Source organism: Amblyraja radiata, chromosome 1 (genome assembly GCF_010909765.2).
Source record: "Amblyraja radiata isolate CabotCenter1 chromosome 1, sAmbRad1.1.pri, whole genome shotgun sequence".
Lineage (NCBI taxonomy): Eukaryota > Metazoa > Chordata > Chondrichthyes > Rajiformes > Rajidae > Amblyraja > Amblyraja radiata.
In genome coordinates, this window is record NC_045956.1 from 99,011,040 (window position 1) to 99,034,869 (window position 23,830).

At 41.6% G+C, this 23,830-nt stretch overlaps 1 protein-coding gene across 1 annotated transcript in view; it reads left to right on the top strand.

The window, feature by feature from the left end:
• nwd2 (NACHT and WD repeat domain containing 2) overlaps positions 1–23,830 on the top strand; it is a 109,818-nt gene that overhangs the window by 44,139 nt on the left and 41,849 nt on the right. The window contains exons 2-3 of the mRNA XM_033026707.1: positions 17,175–17,263; positions 20,618–20,734. Coding sequence (XP_032882598.1) covers positions 17,175–17,263; positions 20,618–20,734 — 206 coding nt within the window. The remainder of the gene's footprint in view (positions 1–17,174; positions 17,264–20,617; positions 20,735–23,830) is intronic.

Here is a 23,830-nt window from a genome sequence, read left to right on the forward strand (position 1 = left end):
TGGATTTTTCATTAGCGATAAAGACTTTGGTAACACTTTTGTCTGGGCAATGTCAGATAATATCCATGTTCCCAAGCGGATCTTTGAATGTTTTTGTATCAATGGATATTGTGCATCTAGATTGCTTTTGTTGGAACATTGTATTGTGCTTTTTTTTTAAACCAGTGAAATATTCCTTAACCTCCTTTCTTTTCATCTTGACTAAAGGGCCACCCAAGCAGTTATCAAAGTCCTGACTACCTAGCTTGTTAGTAGGGTTGAATGCAGTCTGTCCATATACAGTAGAAAATTCTGATGAAAGTCCCAAGTACAGAGTTTCCAATTGTTGCAACATTTTCAGCATTCCAGTAAAATTCCATGGTAGTTTTTTTTTTAATGTTCTTGCAATTTAAAGAAATTTGTTATCAATGTGGCATTTACGATATAATTTGAAATAATATTTTTTTTAATTATTTACATTAAAGTGATATTTACACCTCTTTGCTCCCGTAAAACTGTTCTAATGTGTTATATAATAATAATAATAATAATACATTTTATTTATGGGCGCCTTTCAAGAGTCTCAAGAATCTGTTATTTAAATGAATTTAGTAGCTTCATTCCACAAAAAAATATCCATGGCATTTCACAGGAGAATTATCAAACAAAATTTGAAGCCAAATCTCAGTAACAAGTTAAGGTGTCCTTGAATAATGCATAAACAGCTGTTTACCACTTAGGGTAAAATTAATTTGTGAATATCTACTCGCTTGTGTGAATTACATTGAAAGCAGATGGTTTATGGCTTCTCTGCATTTCAATGAAGTTAGCGATCACAGTGCAGAGCACATGAACTGCATGGGGTATTCCCTGTTGTGTTGACACTATGGCAGATTGGTCCAGGTAACTAGTTTCCATTTGCTGATGAGTGGTGTTTCTGCACTTTCATACCAATGATCCGACAGTCTCCAGACTCTTTTGGATTCTACCATGTTGCGCCGGAGTTTTCACAACAAAAACACTATGTTAGTAGCGGGCCAGTTAGGAGGAAGTTGTGGGTTTGGTATATCACCTTCACTGAGGTGTTATACAGTGCCCTCCATAATGTTTGGGACAGAGACCCATACAAAAGTAGTCATGTTTAGTATTTTGTTACATATCCTTTGCATGCAATGACTGCTTGAAGTCTGCGATTCATGGACATCACCAGTTGCTGGGTGTCTTCTCTGGTGATGCTCTGCCAGCCCTGTATTGCAGCCATCTTTTTCTTATGCTTGTTTTCGGGGCTAGTCCCCTTCAGTTTTCTCTTCAGCATATAAAAGGCATACTCAATTTGGTTCAGATCGGGTGATTGAGTTGGCCCCTCAAGAATTGACCATTTTTTAGCTTTGAAAAACTCCTTTGTTGCTTTAACAGTATGTTTGGGATCATTGTCTTGCTGTCGAATGAACCGCCGGCCAATGAGGTTTGAGGCATTTGTTTGAACTTAAGCAGATAGGATGTGTCTATACACTTCAGAATTCATTATGCTACTACCATCAGCAGTTGTATCATCAATGAAGATAAGTGAGCCAGTACCTTCAGCAGCCATACATGCCCAGGCCATAACACCCCCAACACCGTGTTTAACAGATGAGGTGGTATGCTTTGGATCTTGGGCAGTTCCTTCTATCCCCCATGCTTTGCTCTTGCCATCACTCTGATATAAGTTAATCTTTGTCTCATCTGTACACAAGATCTATTTTCCAGAACTGTAGGAGCTCTTTTAAGTACTTCTTGACAAACTGTAACCTGGACATCCTATTTTTGCAGCTAACCAGTAGGTTCCATCTTGCAGTGTAGCATCTGTATTTCTGTTCATGAAGTCTTCTGCGGACAGTGGTCATTGACAAATCCACACCTGACTCCTGAAGAGTGTTTCTGATCTGTCGGACAGGTGATTGAGGATTTTCTTTATTATAGAGAGAATTTTTCTGTCATCAGCTGTGGAGGTTTTCCTCGGCCTGCCAGTCCCTTTGCGATTAGTAAGCACTAGTGCTCTCTTTCTTCTCAATGATGTTCCAAACAGTTGATTTTGGGAAGCCTAAGGTTTGGCTGATGATTTAGTTTTATTCTTGTTTCTCAGTCTTCTTTGACTTTCATTGGCACAACTTTGTTCTTCATGTTGATAAACAGCAATATAAGTTTCCAAAGGTGATGAAAAGACAAGATGCAGAGAGCTCTCTTATACCTGCATTAAGGAGGCAATGAAACACACCTGAACAATTGGGGGGGGGGGGGGGGGGGGGGGGGGTGGGGAGGGGACTATGTATAAACACAGTTGTAATTTCCACATGGTAAAACCAAAATGTATAAAAATACCCTTTAATAAAATCTGACAATGTGCACTTTAACCACATGTGATTTTTTTCTATTACAAATCTCAAAATGTGGAGTACAGAGACAAATAAATAAATGATGGGTCTTTGTCCCAAACATTATGGAGGACACTGTATACTAAACCCATGCTGATTTTTGTTGCCAAGAAATTGATTTTCAAACTTTGTGATATATTATAATCAAATTGAATTAAGGAAATAAGGTTTGACAATTTAGCATATAATTAATTAATATTATGCCATTTTGCAAGGTTGATATAACAGTAAAATGATAGGATTGTGGTTGAAGATACATATAGAAATAAGCCCTTGGGCCCACTGAGACTACCCCAACCATCAATCACCCGTTCACACTAGTTCTGTGTTATCCTACATTCGCATCCACTCCCTACATACTGAGGGCAATTTGCAGAGGACACATGTCTTCACAGAGGCCACAAACCCACCTAACCATATAAACATATAAGAATGACAGCACGGAAACAGGCTACCTCGGCCCTTCTAGTCCGTGCCGAACACTTACTCTCACCTAGTCCCATCTACTTGCACTCAGACCATAACCCTCCATTCCTTTCCCGTCCATATACCTATCCAATTTATTTACCCGTGCAGCTGAGATACCACACAGAGATGCCATACGTTAGTATGTTCTCTGTGGTGCAGCGGTAGAAGGTTGTCAACAGCTGTTGGGGCAGACCAGTTTTTTTCAATGTTCTCAGGAAGAACAGTCGTTGCTGTGCCTTCTTGACCAGCGGTGTTGGTGGACCATGTGAGGTCCTCTGAGATGTGAGTGCCCAGAAACTTAAAGCTGGACACCCTCTCCACACTGTCCCCGTAGATGGAGATTGGGGTGTGTTCCCCATTATGTGTCCTCCTGAAGTTGATAATCAGCTCCTTGGTCTTAGAGGTGTTTAGGGACAGGTTGTTATCTGAGCACCAATCCGCCAGGTTCTGCACCTCCGCTCTGTAGTTTGTTTCATCACCGTTGGTGATCAGCCTGATCACCGTTTTGTCGTCTGCAAACTTGACAATGGTGTTGGTGTCGAATGCAGGAACACAGTCGTCTGTGAAGTGGGAGTAGAGCATGGGGCTCAGTACACAGTGGGAGAGGCCAGCCTTTCAAAGCACTTCATTGGTAATGGAGTCAGGGCAACCGGACGGTAGTCATTCAGGTTGGTGACATGACTTTTTCGGCACCAGCACTATGGTAGCTGTCTTCAGGCACTTGGGGACCGTTGCTAGAGATAGAGACAGGTTAAGGATCCTCATGAATACCTTAGCCAGCTGTACAGCACAGTCTGTTAGTACCTTTCCTTGGACTCCATCCGGGCCTGCAGCCTTGCGTGGATTGATCCTACGCAGAGCGCACTGTACCTCCTGAGTGCTCAGTGTTATATTACCATTCTGGAAGTATGGAATTACCTCAATATTAAAAAGTTGCTTGAAATTGTTTTCTGAAGTTAATTATTGGCCATGAAAACAGAAGGAACAATCATGAATGGCCAACTTCATAACACAGGATGAAATTAACTTAATTCCTCATGGATCTCAATGGACGAGTACTTTTGTTGAAATAGTGAAAACTGATTACGAACACTTTCTTTGATATATTATTTTTCGCTGTCCTGGTGTCTGTAATAAATCACGTGGAGATTTACATTCACATTAGTAATTTACCTCCAATCACTTTTAAATGAATTTTATTCTCATTACAGGGCTTGCATAAACTAGCAAAATAAGGGGAAAAAAACAGTAACTAGGTGATCGTTAATCATTCATGGTAGTAACAGAACCATGGAGCTGAGCTAATGGTTGGATCCTGTTTTCCCAGCAGGGAAATGTGCCTGCTGGGAGCCCTTTGTGCAATCCTAATTTCAATGGATAGGAAATCATAGGCTCAATACACAATTTTCTGCATTGTGCTTGCCCTGAGCTTTGCTTTTCACTAGAAACACAGTCACAGAATTGGCTTTTAAACCCCTCTCCAAATATATGGAGAGTTTATAGCACAGACAAACTAATAAAGCCGACTGGTGCGTACAATCCATGCATAGTTCCTACATAGTTTACATTTTCTCAACACATCCTTCAATTCCATCACCATCATGTACATGAAAATGTGTTACTGCTTTAAAGAATTATTTCCATCCGCATTATTTTCTTCCTTCATCCTGAGCTATAGGGCGAGGCTAGGACTTTATTCCTTGGAGAGCAGGAGGATGAGCGGTGATACTATAGAAATGTATAAGATCATAAATAGGGTAAATGTACTTTTACCCAAGAGTCTTTTACCCAGAATAGAGGAATCAAGAACCAGAGGACATAGGTTTAAGTGAGGGGGGAAAGATTTACTAGGATCCTGAGGGGCAACCTTTTTACAAAAAGGGTGGTGGGTGTATGGAACGAACTGCCGGAGGAGGTAGTTGGCGCAAATACTATTACACTGTTTTAAAAAAACATTTGATCAGGTACGTGAATAGGATGCAGGTGGGACTAGTGTAGCTGGGGCATGTTGGTCAGTGTGGGCAAGTTGATCCAAAGGGCCTGTTTCCACGCTCTATGACTCTATTGTAGAGAATATGGTGGTGCATGAGGAATTTTATTTCATGAATAGCGGCAGAGTAAAACCACTCAAATTTGCAAGGATCAGTGTCAACCTTTGGCTCCTTCAATGCCCAAGGCACTTCTTCTGTAGATCATAAGTAATGAAATCATTTATAAAATACGGATATCTGTACTGCACCATGGCACGGTTCACAGGAGAGGGATCAGGTGCAGAGAATGTTTAATGGATTCACTAATGCCTGAGTTCAGATCAGCAAATTCAACTGTGATCAACCCTGGGAACTTATTAGTTTGTTCCTAGTCATAAATAAAATTAGATATTTAAGTGTGAACAATGTGTGTAGTACTGTGCATAATATTTCTGGGAATAATGCACCTGAGATGTGCTATTTATGTTCTGTGATTGCATTTGGGTAATAGCTCAGACATTTTGCTGTCTGTAGTTGCACCTGGCATAATATTTTGAATATTAAGATGATATAGATACCAATAAGTAAGATTGGTGCTACTTTTGTAGTAAAATAGCTATTTTGCTTTTAGATATAACAAACTGCAGATGCTGGTTTACAAAAAAAGGCACAATGTGCTGGAGTAACTCAGCAGGTTAGGCAGCATCTCTGGAGAGCATGGATAGGTGACGTTATAGGTCTGGACCCTTCAGACTAATAATGAGTTGGGGAGGGGGGAGTGGTTCTGGTTGATTACTGCGCAAACACCTCATAAGTGGTTATCTCGCGCAGGTCGGAGTGATTAGAGTAGCGATTAAAAGTGTTGGAAGAAATGAGGGGTAGCACAATGTCTGACAGGTAATAGGTTGATACCAGTGAGGGGGGGGGGGGGGGGGGTCAATAGGCAAATGGTGCACAAAGACCAGAGATGAAAAGTTAGTGTTGAACAAAAGGATTGAAGAGCAACGAATTATGAAACATAGAAAATAGGTGCAGAAGTAGGCTATTCGGCCCTGCGAGCCTGCACCGCCATTCAATATGATCATGCCTGATCATCCAACTCAGTATCCTGTACCTGCTTTCTCTTCATACCCCCTGATTCCTTTAGCCACAAGGGCCACATCTAACTCCCTCTTAAATATAGCCAATGAACTGGCCTCAACTACCTTCTGTGGCAGAGAGTTCCAGAGATTCACCACTCTCTGTGTAAAAAATGTTTTTCTAAAGCTAGAGGTAGGAATGTAGGCAGACGGGGAAGGGAGAAATAAGTATGAGAACAGGGGGCACGGGAAGGGGGGTATGGTACACCATGTTAAAACCCACCCACTTTTTCTTTCTGTAGACTTGGTATTTTATTTAAATGTTTTTGTTGTTGTTCACCCTGACTTTAAATAAACATACTTTAAAGGGCATGGGAAATATTGTGTGTTCTAAAAAGAGTATGTGTGGAGTGTGATTGTGCGGGTTTCGTCCGGGTGCTCTGGGTTCCACCCACATCCAATTATATAATGGGTTTGTAGGTTAATTGGCCTCTGTAAATTGTCCCTATTGCGTAGGGTGGATGAGAAAGTGGGGTAACATAGAACCAGTGTGAATGGGTGAAAGGCATGGACTCAGAGGGCTGAAGGACCTATTTCATGCTGTGTCTCTGACCTAAACTAAACATGGTCCAGTGGCAGCACAATTGATGCGTCACGAAGTATCTCAGTGAGCCGGGGCCAAGCCCTCCAGCGCACTCGACTCGCCCACTGCGGACTCTGAACTCAGCCCGAGACACCGGCACTGACGGAACGCAGGAGCAACCCGAAAACAAGAATAAAGTGGACAGTGGAGAGAGCAGGTGGATGTGGAGAGTGAGGAGGGCCGCCAAGATTTGGAGACCCAACCCGGGGGGGGCTGCATGTGGCTACAGGCAGAGGATAGGACTGTTCGGTGGATTTTTGTAACTTTGTAAACGCTAGAAACATGGCAACACATGTGTATTGCTATATGATTTTACCGGGTTGTACCTAGGTACATGTGACAATAAAGTACCATTGAATTCAGCATTCTAAAATTGTCAATTAAGTCCAGGTCTTCTTTGTTTAACCTGGCATTTTAAAAATACATTGACATATTGCTATTTAAATAGCTGAATGCCAGCAGAACCTATTACATTAGCTAAATAAACCAGGCACAAGAGAGAGCGAGAGAGAGAGAGAGATGTGACCTATATATGATAGTATTTTAAAATCTGGTATATAGGAAATGTCCTAGAATTCTCCATACCATTCTGATTTATCTCTGTTGCTTTGGGTTTTCAAACCACAAACATATATGAGCTTTCTCCAGAGATGGTGCCTGGGTGGTATCTCTAAGTGACAGAGCACAGATCTGTACTGCTAACGACTTAATTAAGCAGCAATGGATAACATGAAGTCTTTAAAAGGAAAAATACAAAATTAATGTATTAAAAAAAGTTATTTCAAAGGGAAATATTTGAGACATGACTTAGGTTGAATGTTAACTTTAGTAACCAGTGCAAATCAAAGAATGCAGAGAAGAATTATCAAAGTGTGCAGAGAAGATTTACAAGGACGTTGCCAGGACATGAGGGCCTGAGCTATAGGGAGAGATTGGGCAGGCTATAACTTTATTACTTGGAGTGCAGGGGGTTGAGGAGTGGTCTTATGGAGGTGTATCAGATCATGAGGGGAATAGATAGTGTTGATGCACAACCTTTTACTCAGAGTAGTAAAATCAACCAAAGGTCATAAATTTAAGGTGAGAGGAGAAAGATTTAATGGGAAACTGAGGACCAACGTTTCACACAGATGGTGATAGGTATAGAGAACAAGCTGCCAGAGGAACTAGTTGAGGCAGGTACTATAACAACATTTGAAAGATATTTGGATAGGAAAGGTTTCGAGGGATATGTGCCAAATGTGGGCAGGAGGACTTGAGCAGATTGGGGCATTTGCTGCATGGGCAAGAAGGGCCAAAGAGCATGTTTCCATGTTGTATGATTCTACGGAGATCTATAACCACTTGCCCTTTAATAGAATTAGCAATTTTTTATTTTACTCTGGTATGATAAATACATTTAATTTTATATTTGTAATTAATTTACACTGTGCCAAGAATAACTAACAATCTGCTGGCAGATCGATGAACATCTGTAGGGGAAAAGGATTTGTTAAGAATTCCTTTTCCCCACAGATGCTGCCAGACCTGCTGAGTTCCTCAAGCAGATTGTTTGTTGTCCTATCCACTTACTTACTGTAAATAAATTAAATATATACAATTACATTATCTGCAGTCTCTTGTGTCTCCAAGTAAATTTAAAAAACATCAAATAAGAATCCTCTGTCCCAGACATAACTCAAAATGATGGGTGAATGTATCACCAAAATTTCAACAAGAAGTTAAATCAGACTTTCCTTTATTGGCTAAAATGGACTTTATTTGATTTTCCATCCACAACCCATGGAAGGAAATTAGGTCATTTTGTTGTGAGTGCACACTCTGCTCTCCTCTTGGTAGTCTGACCAGCAATTACTATAATCAAAGTGATAAAAGGCTACAATACCACAAAATCATTGCAATCAATCTTGCTCCTTTTGATCATCATTCTAAATACTTCCCTTCTGGAGTGGAGATAGGTCTTGATTTAAAATAATGATATAATGATTATCGCAGTCCCAATATAAAAAGACAGATGAAGATGAAGGGAAATTTCTGTGCCTGGGGACTGTGGATGTTCAGTCTGAATATATATGAAGCTGAGGGGTTTATATATATGAGCTGACAGGATTATCTATCATCTTATTTATGGAGGAGCAAGCTGAAGGTGCAGTATGACCTATCCCAGCTTCAATTTTTGGTTTCCTAAAGGAATGCAGGTCCAAAATAGAAATAAAATACTATGTTACAGTTCTTCCCTCAGGCATAGTACCCCATCAGCTCAATTATGTTACAGTGAATTCCGAGTTTTGACATTGTGTGTGCAAGAATCTCAATAAGCTAAGATTCAGCCTGCAATATTCGATTAAAGAGTCTGTATTTGCAGAGAGTAATGAAAATGGAATACCAACCAGATATCTTAAGAAATACAAACTCAAAATCTGTATTACTCTTCAAGTGGATACCTTGTGCAGTTATTTGCTTAATTTTTGCCATTAATACTCATATTCTTCAGACATTATAAAAAAAAATGATTCTGGCAGAAAGAGAAGGAGCTCTTAAAGGGGAAGACTTGCTCAAAAGAATAGTTCAGCAGCTGTGAATGAGAGGAATTATGTTTTCCAAAGATAGTTAAGGAGCAGCATGACAAGAGGAACTGTGACCACAAGCACATCGAAGTGAAAGACAATATAAACAGATGGAGTGAAAAAAGTGTGGATGAAATGCAACAGTATTTGAGAATAGAATGTTGAGAAGTAAATTTCGGAGATAACAAGAATGAGAAAAGCAATGAGAGGCATTATAAGAGAAACAGATCACCATACTTGGACACTGAAATGAATTTATCTGAGTAGAGCAGTTTCTTGAAGCTGTGGGGAGTAAATGTGTGTTGGCTTTGACCCAAGGTAGAAGAACAAGAAAAGGCATTACGTGCTGGAGCAACTCAGTAGGTCACGCAGCATCTCTGGAAAACATGGATAGGTCATGTTATGGTCAGGACCCTTCTTCAGACACTGAGCCTGTAAAAGAGCCCTGATCCGAAACATCACATCCATAATTAGCAGAGATACTGCCTGACCTATTGAGTTACTGCAGCACTTGGCGTCTGTTTTTGTAAACCAGCATCTGCAGCTCTTGTTTCTCAAGAATAAGAAAATAATCTGAGCAGGGTCTTGATTGTTTATGTGGAGATGATCAAGAGCTTCCAGTTCCTATCACCAATAATTTGTTCTGTACCTATCCATATTGAAGCTATGACCAAGAAAGCATATTGACACCTATACTTCCAAAGAAAACTGAGGAAGTTTGGCATATTTCCAACAACTCTTGAACATCTACAGATGTACTGCAGAAAGCATCTTATGCATTACAGCTTGGTTTGCCAACAGCGATCTCACTGGCTCTCCACTCCGCTCCGGACCACTTGGACAACAAAAACTCATATGTCAGGCTGTTATTCATTGATTACAGCTCGGCATTTAATACAATCATCCCCACCAAGCTGGTTACCAAACTCGCAGAACAGGGTCTCTGTGCATCCCACTGCAATTGGATCCTCGACTTCTTCATTCACAGACCACAGTCTGCCCGTATTGGTGGAAATATGTCAGCCTCGATAACAATCAGCACGGGAGCACCTCAAGGCTGCGTGCTCAGCCCCCTGCTCTACTCACTCTATACTCATGACTGCATAGCCGGATATAGTGCGAACTCCATTATCAAGTTCACCGACAACACCACTGTTGTGGAACGTATCACTGATGGGGACGAGTCAGAGTATAGAAGTGAGATCGACCAATTGACCAAATGGTGCCTGCACAATAACCTGGCTCTCAACACCAGCAAAACCAAGGAACTGATTATGGACTTCGGAAGGGGTAGGATGGGGACCCACAGTCCCGTTTATATCAACAGGTCGATGGTGGAAAGGGTCAAGAACTTCAAATTCCTGGGCGTGCATATTCCCGAAGATCTCTCCTGGTCCCAGAACGCTGATGCAATCATAACATCAACGCCTCTACCTCCTGAGAAAATTACGGAGAGTCGGTGTGTCAAGGAGGACTCTCTCGAACTTCTACAGGTGCACAGTAGACAGCATGCTGACCAGTTGCATCGTGGCTTGGTACGGCAACCTGAGCGTCCAGGAGCAGAAAAGGCTACAAAAAGTCGTAAACACTGCCCAGTCCATCATCGGCTCTGACCTCCCTACCATCGAGGAGATCTATCACAGTCGCTGCTTCAAAAAGGCTGCCAGCATCATCAAGGACCCACACCATCCTGGCCACACACTCATCTCTTCGCTGCCATCAGGTAGAAGGTACAGGAGCCTGAAATCTGCAACATCCAGGTTCAGGAACAGCTTCTTCCCCACAGCCATCAGACTATTAAACACAACTTCAAACCAACTCTGAACAGCCTATTGCACTTTTATCTGTTTATTTATGTGTGTGTATATATATTCTATGGTATATAGACACACTGATCTGTATTTATGCCTACAATATTCTGTTGAGCTGCAGCAAGCAAGAATTTCATTGTCCTATCTGGGACACATGACAATAAACTCTCTTAACTCTTGACTTGACTTGGACTCCACCCAAGACCACAAGAAATTGCATAGAGTTATAGATGAGTTATAGCTGAAGCCCAGTCCATCACTCACACCAGTCTCTCCACTATCCATTCCATCTACACTTCACACTGCCTCGGGAAAGCAGCCATCATAATCAAAAATAATTTACACCACAGTCATTTCCTCTTCTCTCATGGCAGTATGAAGATACTAAACCTTGAAAGCACATACCATCAAATTCAGGAACAGCTTCTTCCAAGCTGTTATCAGACTACTGACAGTCCTCTCATAAACTAAGAGTGTAATCTTGTTCTCCTAACCTAACTCATTGAAGCCTTTACACTTTTTTAAAATCTACAATTTTGCTCTCGCTGTAATGTTATAATATTATGCATATTCTGCACCCTGGTGTCTTTCTCTTTGCATTACCAGCTGTACATGCGTATGGCATGATTGTACTCATGTATAATATGATTTGACTGGATAGCACAACATATTTCTCACTGCGTCTTGGTGCACCTGACAATTCCAACACTGTACATTCTTATCATATGGGACATCTGCAGCACACAGTATTCTAATCAGGAAACCATTCCCAACTTGAAGTAGGTTTGCAGAAGAATGGACTTAATCGTATGTTGTACCTACAATTGTGAGATACCTCTCATGTTGTGAGCAGTTCACAGAATAAATGTAACAATGTGTATTTATCACAATTTGCAAACTGTCCAATACACAGAGAGAACGGTTAATTTACACACCCACATTTACTGAAGGAATGCCATTGAGCAGGTCATAGAAACATAGAAAATAGGTGCAGGAGTAAGCCATTCGGCCCTTTGAGCAGGTATCACCATTCAAATGATCATGACTGATCATCCAAAATCAGTAGCCCATTTCTACTTTCTCCCCATATCCCTTGGTTTTATTAGCCCTAAGATCTATCCAGGTCAAAGCATGTCCTGTAATCAACATTGGATGACAACATGTTAGCAATGAGAGGAAAGACTGCATTTGATCTAACATTGTTGTGATAACAGCACCTTCTCCCAGCGAACAATGATCTACTCTACATCTTCCCTGATCTCCTTTACCTTTGTCCTGCTTTCATACCTTACACTTCCTTATCTATGAATCTCCCTCTCCTCTGACACCAGTCTGAAGAAGGGTCTCGGCCCAAATCGTCACCTATTCCTTCTCTCCAAAGATGCTGCCTGGCCCGCTGAGTTACTCCACCATTTTGTGTCTATCATCAGTTAATGAATATTTGCAATACTTCAATCCAAAAGCAAAAACATGAAAATGCTGGAAAAGTGAAATATAACAGAATATTCTGAAAATACCCAATGGATCAGATGACATCTGCAGAGAGTGAAACAAATTTAACATTTCAGGTCAGAGGCCCTGCATCAGAATTCAGATAAAAGACCAATGACATGTAAAGTTCACTCGAGTATTATCAGCATTTTCTGACTTTAGATCCAATTACTCCCTTCAATTTACTGAAATTGTGTGTGAAATGGACAAATTTTTTTTGTCTGCCAAATTTTTTTCTATATTTATGTATTGCTCTAATGTAGTACAGAAGTAGGCTGATGTATAGATTGATTGAATGTGTCAGACATAAATTGAATACAATTTAAGTCAATGGACATAAGGAAATCCATGTACAAACCCTTCTTCAGATGTTTCGGCCCGAAAAGTTGCCTATTTCCTTTGCTTCATAGATGCTGCTGCACCCGCTGAGTTTCTCCAGCATTTTTGTCTACCTTCGATTTTCCAGCATCTGCAGTTCCTTCTTAAACATAATGGAAGATCATTGTGGTTATTAGATGAGTGTTGCATGAGTCTCTGATGAGCGTTTGTCGGCACTGGGCCTGTACTCACTGGAGTTTAGAAGAGGGGGGACCTCATTGAAACGCAGAATAGTGAATGGCTTAGATAGAGTGGATGTGAAGAGGATGTTTCCACTAGTGGTAGAGTCTAGGACTAGAGCTCATAGCCTCAGAATTAAAGGATGTCCTTTTAGGAAGGAGATAAGGTGACATTTCGTTAGTCAGAGGGTGGTGAATCTGTGGAATTATTTGCCACAGGCGGCTGTGGAGGCCATCAGTGGATATTTTTAAGGCAAAGATAGATAGATTATTGATTAGTACAGGTGTCAGGTTATGGGGAGAAGGCAGGAGAATGGGGTTCGGAGGGAGAGATAGATAGCCATGATTGAATGGCGAAGTAGACTTGATGGGCCGAATGGCTTAATTCTACTCCTATCCCTTATGACCATAATAAGAATGAATGTAATCACCTGCATGCAATGCCATTTCAATCACTGTTTCCTTCTTTCAAATTCTGGGGTCACTAATGTTTAGCGTAGTCTATTGTCATGTGTACCAAGGTACAGTGAAAATATTTTTTAGCATGCTATCCAGTCAGTGAAAAGACTAAACATTATTACATTTAAGCTGTCCATGGTGTGCAGATACAGGATAAAGGGAATGAAGTTTAGTAATAATAATAATAATAAATTTTATTTTCGGGCGCCTTTCAAATCTCAAGGACACCTTACAAAGATTAACAGAAGAGAAAAAAACATATAGTCTGAGAAAAATAAATAATAAGGACATCATCAATACACAAATTAAAGATAGAAATCGCTCCAAAGACACAAAATCAAAAAATCAAAAAAACACAATGTGATTTTACAAGATAAAGTCCATTAAAGTTAGTCTGAGGGTCCCCAATGAAGTAGATGATAGGTAAAGACTGCTCTCTAGTTGGTAACAGAATGTTTCAGTTGCCTGTTGAGCTGGGCAGAAGTAGGCCCCAAATCTGGAGATACTCGTTTTCACACTTGCCTGATAGGAGAGAGGAGAAGAGGGAGTGTCCAGGTTGAGAGATCCTTAATTTTGCTGGTGGCCCTTGCCAAGGCAGTGAGAAGTGCAGATGAACAATGGAAGGGAGGTTGGTTGGCGTGATGGTCCGGGCTGCATTTGCAATTCTCTGCAATTTTTCGTGGTCTTGGATGGAGCTGTTCCCAAAGCATGCTGTGATACATCCCAATAATGGTAAATCACATAAAAACGTGGCTCAAACCCAGGTGAGAGTCTTGGAATCCTGAGATGAGTTACTTACCTTTTCAGAAATGTTTTTCAAGCACCCTACAATTATTTTCTCTGATGCTCCATTGTCTTTTTGAAACAAATAAAATAATTTGGGGACAAGGCAGGGTGGATGCCAAAATCTTTCAACTGATGAGAGAATCTCAAATGAGGGGAACGAATAACAATATTTAAACCTGAAGCACATTGGAACTTCTCACAGAGAAGGATGAATCTGCGGAGCTCTCTGCCCCGAAGGGAAGTGAAGCAAGATTATTGAGAGTATTTAAAGAGAAGGGAGATATTTTGGGGGATAGATTAGGGAGATGAGGGCTATGCCTGGGGAACTGGAGGGGAGTTAATGCCTGGAGCAAATCACTCGTGATCTTTGTTAATGGCAGAGCAGGCTTGAGGGGTTAAGTGATCCAATTCTGCTCTTGTTTTCTTATGTGACTGTGGGAAATACTGTCTTGAAATTTATTTACCCAAGTTATTCTGACACTTGTCTCCAAGCAAGGGGGACAAATGAAGCAGACATGTGAGTTAAGTTTAGTTTATTGTCACGTGTACCGAGGTACAGTGAAAAGCTCTTTTGCGCGCTGACCAGTCAGCGGAAAGACAATGCTTAATTACAAACGAGCCATCCACAGTGCACATGATAGAGGGAGTAATGTGAATAACGTTTAGTGCAAGATAAAGCCAGTAAAGTCTGATCAAAGATAGTCCGAGGGTTTCCAATGAGATAGATAAAATTTCAGGACTGCTCTCTAGATGTTGGTAGAATGGGTCAGTTGCCCAACAACAGCTAGCAAGAAACTGTCCCTAAATCTGGAGGTGCACGTTTTTACACTTCTATAACTTTTGCCTGATGAGAGAGGGGAGAAGAGGTAGTGGCCAGGGTGCGACTCGTCCTTGATTCTGCTGCTGGCCTTGCCGAGGCAGCATGAGGTATAAATTGAGTCAATGGAAGGGAGGTTGGTTTGTGTGATGGTCTGGGCTGCATCCACAATTCGTTGCAATTTCTTGCGGTCTCAGATGGAGCTGCTCCCAAACCAAGCTGTGATACATCCTGATCAAATGCTTTCTATGGCACATCTGTAAAAGTTGGTGAGAGTTGTAGGGGACATGCCAAACTTCCTAAGCCTTCTAAAAAAGTAGAGGCGTTGGTGTGCTTTCCTGGTTATTGCTTGAATATGGGTGGTCCAGGAGAAGTTGTTGGTGATATTGACTCCTAAGAATTTGAAGTTTTCAACCATCTTAACTTTGTCGCTGTTGATGTGTGTATCGCTTCCTGAAGTCGATCATTATCTCCTTTGTCTTGCTAACATTGAGAGAAAGGTTGTTGTCTCAACACCAGGACACAAGGTTCTTGATCTCCTTCCTGTACTCCGTCTCATCATTATTTGAAATCCAGCCCACAATGGTGATGTCTTCTGCAAATTTGAAAATTGAATTAGATTTGTCCATGGCTGCACAGCCATGGGTGTACATGATTACACCGGGGGGGCCACATCTCCACTGGTACACCCAATCAGACTTGATGCAGTCAGTGAGCCATTTATTTCAGAGTGAATACACAGTGTGTGGACCAAGAAACTATGGATAATATAAATAATATTTTTAGAATCATTTATATATATTTTAATTTGTTTTTAAATAACGTAAATATTAGATAAATCTTTGACAGAAATCTTTGACAAACGCTTGTCTTTGCCTCCTGTTAAAGTCCACCAGGAGCAATCCAGGGATGAGATCTCAGTCAAGTCAATGCTGAGACCTGGGTGTGGTGGGACAACCATATTGGACCTCAACTTTCAGATAAAGTGAGGGCAGGGAGCTGTGAATGGGGACCAACATCTGACCAGTTAGAAAGCAGATCATTTTACTTCCAGGCTTAACTGTGTGTGAGAAATCTTCAACCTAATTAGTTGCACATCCTACTTGATGATATCACTATTGCTGGGGCCTCAGATCCCCAATAGAAGGTGTGTGGGAACAAATCAATTCAGACAAGGAAAAATCAAAGGCCACACATCTGAGCCTCGTGGCGAACGGTGAATATAATCCTTTCCCTGTTGATTGGAACAAAATACATCTTAATATTGCTAATAAAAGTATGGCCTGATTTTTTTTGCACGGAAACAAGATTCTAGTCAGAGAATGATAAAAGCAACATAATGTTATAATCCAGACTGAAAAACAATTGATGGGTTTTGTTGTACGAGCAAAAATTATGGAAACTTGTTGGATTATGCTCTCGCATCGAAACAAGCAACAACTTTTTAATAATGACAAGAGGTTATAGAAACTTCATGGGAGTTGTATACTATGCTGGTTCACTGCAAACTTATTTTGGAAACTGTGAAAAATAAATTCCATGAATAAACTATTGCAGCCTTGATGTGTAGCACCTGTATAAGTGAGTACATTTGTAATATATGACTGAGTTCAAAATATGTTTGTATTGTTGCAAAAGTTGATGCGAAAATGTCAAACCTGACAAAGTCCATGCAGAATTTATAGTTTTACCTACAATTTGTTTAGATTGGTTTAGAGATACAGCGTGGAAACAGGCCCTTCGGCCTACCGAGTCCATGCTGACCAACATTCACTAGTTCCATGTTATCTCAGTTTCGCATCCTACACACTGGAGAATGTTGCGGTCATGGGGTGAACGTACAGCAGCCGTAGTCAGGATCGAACCTGGGCCTCTGACGCTGTAAGGCAGCAACTCTACCATTGTGCAGACCTATTTTGTTTTCTTTTTATAAGGAAACAAAATTGCCTTTTGAATTTTCTGCTGGAGGTGCCTTTTCATACTTTGATATTTGAATAAATACAAGTCATGCACTTAAACTAAAGTTTAGTTTTACTGATTGTTGAATGTAAGTGGTTCTTCCAGTTTTCCATGTGAAGCTGTATGTTGTCTTGGTCACATAGTTTTATTATTTTAATGCATGTTTCCTCACAGACACAGAAGCAGAACGGAAGTCACTGAAGGAGCACGTGTACCCTAAGCTGCGGGAATTCTGCAGGGAAAACTACGGGCTTGAATTCCAGGTAACAGACAGAATATTCACACATGAGCAGGATGCACGATGAGCAAGTGATCAGCAATAGTTGGAGTTTTAAATGAATGCCTCGCTTGTAATCATGTATTGTCTTTCCACTGACTGGTTGGTTCGCAACAAAAACTTTTCACCGTACCTCGGTACACGTGACAATAAACCAAATTTAAACTCAAATTCTTAGCTGATAGCTATCCTGTTCAATTCCCTGCCTTAAAACAGCAGGAATACTTCATTTGTTGTGAAGTGTTTTGGGACATCCTGTGATCATTGAAGCCATATTGTGCTGTTCGTTCTACGTGTATCACTACCTACATACAGATGTCTGGAAGTGGCTGTGATGCCCAGATATATCCCTAAAAGAGTGAAAGAACACTTACTGTTTCCTCATGTAAAGTTTGGTTCTTCTTTCACTGCTTATGCATATGTTGCATTCATATGGAGATATTTAACATAGAGAACAAAAACCCTTTGCACAGTGTAGTTCTATAACAATCTACTGTAACCGTCAGTTACAAAGTATTTGGAAGAAAGAATGTGGCTTAAAATTTCCAAACCTCATCATTCTGAACTTGTTTCTGTGCAGGATGACCAGTAAACACTATTTTTCAGTAAGCAGTTGTTACAACAAATAAAATAATCTTAGCTTTGAGATGTATGAGACTAGGTACATTATTTTGCATCCACAGTAATATTTGGAATGATATATGTTTGTTTTCAGGGACTGGGTGGCAGAAGGCAAGGCAGATTATCCATCCATCCCACCTGATTGAATGTTATTTCTTTCAAAGACCAGACCTTTTTTTCAGGCATTATCTACATCTTCAATTCCCACTTCCTTTCCATCACTTTTTACATCAGTGCTCTGCCTTTCTGTAGATCACTACGTGTCTTGTCCCACACAGAGCATTGAAACACGATGAATGTCTCCTTGTTCTGGCAACAGGTTAATCCATGATGAAAGTAGCTGTTTCCTGGGTTCCTCTTAACTTTAAGCCCCTTGCTCTCATGACAGTTCGGAGATGGTGCCTATACAGAGAGCCTGAAACAGCTTCTTTTCATTTTATCTGTTAATGTGCATCGGCATGAAAAGCAAATTGGGCATCAGTGTGGAAAACAATTTTCATCGCAGTATGTTCACTCATTAAACTCATACCGTCATTAAATGTGCACTTCTATAATGCTGTGTGAAGTAGGGTTTAAATTTCACAGTGGCTTGGGCACATTGAACTGGAGCACCACGTACTGTGTTGCTATTCCGTTCAGTTCACAAAACAGCTTTTTAATACTGCCGATTCCAAGTGTGACTTGCACTTCTCCAGCTGGTTTCATGGTCTTTAATGTGGCATCTTGAAGGATCAATACTGGCATTAGTAAGGCAGAAGGAAGAACTAATAGGTGTCTGTGAATTGCAGTGTTTAATTTCCTACTGCCATCGGAAGCTCCATATCCTTTTCATTCAATCTTCACTGTTTCCGCAACGCTTCCTAGCTCCTTGGCAGCTGGCAGCAATACCAGATATTTAAACCAAATACCAGAAAGTGAGATACAGTACTAGCATTTCTTTTCTTTAGTTTAGTTTAGAGATATAGGTGGAAACAGGCCATTCGGCCCACCAAGTCCGCGCCGACCAGCGATCCCCGCACACTAACACTTTCCTATACTCACTAGGGATAATTTACAATGTTACCAAGCCAATGAACCTACAAACCTGTACATCTTTGGAATGTGGGAGGACCTTGAGAAAATCCACGCAGGTCACGGGGAGAACTTACAAACTCCATACAGACAGCACCCGTAGTCAGGATCGAACTTGGGTTCCTGGCGCTATAAGGCAGCACTATGCCACTGTGCTGCCCCTTCTAAATTCATCCAACTTCATCATTAATCCCATTGAGTCTGAATTTCAGTGCAGAATATACTTGCATTTCTGAGCACAGGGAGGCCAGTTATTGCACAATTGTAACACTTCTGTGTGATCTTCACTTAACTATGATCAGTAAGCGAACTGCAATATTGAGATTCTACTAATGGATGCGCACACCAGCAATTTAAGCTCCACTCCATCAGCTCACAGGATTGTATTTTTTCTACTTGGTATCTGGCATGTTGTGTTGTTGTAAAAATTGGTAACTTTAAACAACTCAAAGGGTGTGTTTTCCAATTTGTAACTTGGAATTAAAAGCCTAGTGCAAAAACTTACTGAAAGTAAGCATGCAGGTACAGCAGAAGAAAGCTAATGGCATGTTGGCCTTCATAACAAGAGGAGTTGAGTATACGAGCAAAGAGGTCCTTCTGCAGTTGTACAGGGCCCTGGTGAGACCACACCTGGAGTATTGTATGCAGTTCTGGTCTCCAAATTTGAGGAAGGACGTTCTTGCTATTGAGGCAGTGCAGCATAGGTTCATGAGGTTAATTCCCGTGATGGCGGGACTGTCATATGTTGAAAGAATGAAGCAGCTGGGCTTGCATATACTGAAATTTAGAAGGATGAGAGGAGATCTTATTGAAACATATAGGATTATTAAGGGATTGGACACGCTAGAGGCAGGAAACATATTCCTGATATAGGGGGAGTCCAGAGTCAGAGACCACAGTTTAAGAATAAGGGGTAAGACATTTAGAACGGAGATGAGGAAAAACTTTTTCACCCGGAGAGTTGTGATTCTTTTGAATTCTCTGCCTCAGAAGGCAGTGGAGGTCAATTCTCTGGATGCTTTCAAGAGAGAGTTAGATAGAGCTCTTAAAGATAGCGGAGTCAAGGTATATGGGGAGAAGGCAGGAACGAGGTACTGATTGTGGATGATCAGTCATGATCACAGTGAATGGCGGTACTGGCTCGAAGGGCCGAATGGCCTACACCTGCCCCTATCGTCTATTGTCTATAAATATAGATTAGGTTTTTATATTGCAGAGAGCAATTTGAAAAAGATAGACATTTTATTGAAAGAATATAACTGCACAGGAAAGTTTAGTTATTGTATTCCTTATAATTTGTTTCCTCTGTTCATCGTGTTGCTCTTATCTCGGTCTCTGCAACTCTCTCCTCATGGCATTCTCTGTGCCCCAAGGGAAATCATTTGTTTGCATACTTGTAAGCAAATAATGTCGCAATTTGGATTATGCATTACATCAACGGGTTCTGTCTGTGGATCTATGTTATTATGTCTGTTTGTATTTAGAAAAATCAGAAGGTTAGTGAAATAACAATTTCAGTGCCTTTAGTTACCAGAGTCTATATTCCATTAATCTTTTCTTGTTGCAATTGTTTTCTCTGTTGTTCAGACATTTAACATAAGTAGTCCAGAAGTCTTGGATGATTACTATTCATACTTTAAAATTACAGGTAATAGACGTTTACTGGGGATTGGATCCAGAAGAATGGGATAACCCAGAAATCCATAGAATTCGAATGAGGCTTTTAGAAGATTGCCTGAAAACATCTGCCGGTCCATGTTTTGTTGTGGGTATATAACTATTTGCATTTAACACAAAATGTCATGAATTAAAAGTTTTCCAGTGATTGCATTTAATCTTCTCTCCTTAGATTGTCTTACAGCATCTATGAGCTTGAAGCATGTGGTAGACCCGTCTGGAGAGAGTACAGTAGTTAAAACAAAGAAGTAAAGAATAGAAAAGGAAGAAAATGTATGTGAATTTCCAAAGCTCAAGGGGAAATTCAGATGTGATTCTCATGATATTATTAGCAATCTTTTTTCCCCTCTGTTGAACTTGACCTTTCTGAAGTTAAATTTCAATCTCCAATTTGACAGCCGAAGCACAAACCAAAGTCATAAAATTTGGTACCAGCAGGATCACATCTGCAGAAAGCCAATTGGAAATCTGCAAGAGGATTAACAGCACATGAAAAATTGTTAGCAGTACATCTATGAATTTCTAGTCAGCCAGCTGCCTTATGTCTGGTCTATTTCTGGTTTTATATATTGTCTAGGTCATTCAATGATTCAATGATACTTTATTGTCACATGTACCTAGGTACAATGAAATGCTTTGTTTTGCACACAGCCCGGTAAAATCATACAGCAGACCTCACCAAGGCAGTACACAAGTGTCGCCGCATGTCTGGCGCCGATAAAGTTACAAAAGTTCACTGAACAATCCTTTCTTCTGCCTGCCACCACACATGGCAGCCCCCCCCCCCCCCCCCCAACCACTTCGCTCTACTCCCCGGGTATCCCTTTGATCTTGATGGCCCCACACCAGGTCCCCCCTTTGTTCTCGATGCTCCACCTCACTCTTGACACTATCATGCTCCTGGGTCTCTCCTCACATTCGGTTGTGCGGGTCCCATGGAAACCAGTAGCTCGGGGCCAAGGTCGGAGTCCGTGGTGGGCAAGCAGGACCTACCGGCATGTCCTCGGTCGTCAGTCCACGGTGGGCATGTCCTCCATCGACGGTCTGCGGTGGCGAGCTGGGCCTACTTGCCGGGTCTCTCCCAGTGGCTGAGATAACAAATCACTTTATTCAATAAATGTTATTGCACGCACCCTATTAGCCAGAAACCCCTTGAGCCGATTGCCTTCGCTTACAATTTCTTCCCAAGGGAGAATCCCGCATGGAATCGCCAGTCCAATAAGCTGAAAGTGAAAAAATGTAACCTCAGATAGCCCTTGCTTTCTCTCCCCAACCCTATCCCCTTCCCAGTTTTCCACTAGTCTTACTGTCTCCACCTACATTCTATCTTTGTCCCGCCCCCTCCCCGACATTAATCCGAAGAAGGATCTTGTCCCGAATCTTCACCCATTCCTTCTCTTCAGAGATGCTGCCAGACCCGCTGAGTTACTCCAGCATTTTGTGTCTAAGCCGAAAGTGAAGATGGGCAGTACCGGAAGATGACAGGATGGTACACAGTGGGCATTGAAAATATGGACCATGGGGATACAGAGGCACAGACATGCAAACAAATCTTCCAGTTTCATTTGGAGATTAGTCTGCCATCCCAAGAGACACTAGACAACCGTGGATGTTTGACAATATTAAGTTAATAAAAAGACAAGTTAATATGACAGCTTTTTATATTCATTAATTCCTTCCACAAGTGTTTACAAAAATTAATTTCCTCATTGCGTTAATTAGAATGAAATTGCAAGAGCTGCAGTCCTGGCGGATGCATCATCTTGGCACGCTACAAGCATGTTTCGTCTCTATTTTCCAGACAGATCTGGATCAGGTCCTTACAATTCTTGAAGTTCTCTCCCTTCCAACAAAATCACAATTGCCTGCACGTAGCACAACCTCTTCTCCACCATTGTTACTTTCTCAGCCAGGGAACAGAAAACACCTCGCTAACTGATGGGCAGCAAAGGCAGCAAGAAGTCCAGATACGACCTTGGTAAGGCCATCAAAAAGGCCAAAAGGGACTTCTGCTCCAAACTGGAGGATGAGACAGAGGTTTGGCAGCTGTGGCAGGGCCTGAATGCAATCACCTCCTACAAGGCGAGATCAGGAGGCAGCTCGAATGTCGGCGAAACATCACTCCCGGACGAGCTCAATGCGTTTTACGCACGCTTTGATAGGGAAAACACTGATGTGCCTTCTCGAGCCCCCATTCGCTGTGATGGCATTTCAGTCACAGTCACAGATTCCGACGTCAGAAAATCCTTCAGAGGAGTGAACACTCGAAAAGCGCCTGGACCTGATGGTATACCCGGTCGTGTTCTAAAAGCCTGTGCGGACCAACTGGCTGGAGTTTTTACGGACATTTTCAACTTCTCACTTCTGAGGTCTGAGGTTCCCACCTGCTTTAAAAGAGCATCAATTATACCGGTGCCCAAGGTGAGTAAGGTGACGTGCCTCAATGACTATTGACCGGTGGCACTAACGTCTGTGGTGATGAAGTGCTTTGAGAGGTTGATCATGGCACAAATCAACTCCTACCTCGACAAAAACCTGGACCCACTGCAGTTCGTTTACCGCCACAACAGATCAACGGTGGATGCGATCTCGCTGGCCCTCCACTCCGCACTGGACCACTTGGACAACAAAAATTCATATGTCAGGCTGTTATTCATTGATTAAAGCTCGGCATTTAATACAATCATCCCCACCAAGCTGGTTACCAAACTCGCAGAACTGGGTCTTTGCGCAACCCTCTGCAATTGGATCCTCGTCTTCCTCATTCACAGACCACAGTCTGTTCATATTGGTGGAAATGTGTCAGCCTTGATAACAATCAGCACGGGAGCACCTCAAGGCTGCGTGCTCAGCCCCCTGCTGTACTCACTCTATACTCATGACTGCGTAGCCGGTCATAGCGCGAACTCCATCATCAAGTTCGCTGACGATACCACTGTTGTGGGACGTATCACTGATGGGGATGTCAGATTACAGAAGTGAGATCGACCGACTGACCAAATGGTGCTAGCACAATAACCTGGCCCTCAACACCAGCAAAACCAAGTAACTGATTGTGGACTTTGGAAGGGGGAGGATGGGGACCCACAGTCCCGTTTATATCAACGGGTCGATGGTGGAATAGGTCAAGAGCTTCAAATTCCTGGGCGTGCATATCTCTGCAGATCTTTCCTGGTCCGAGAAC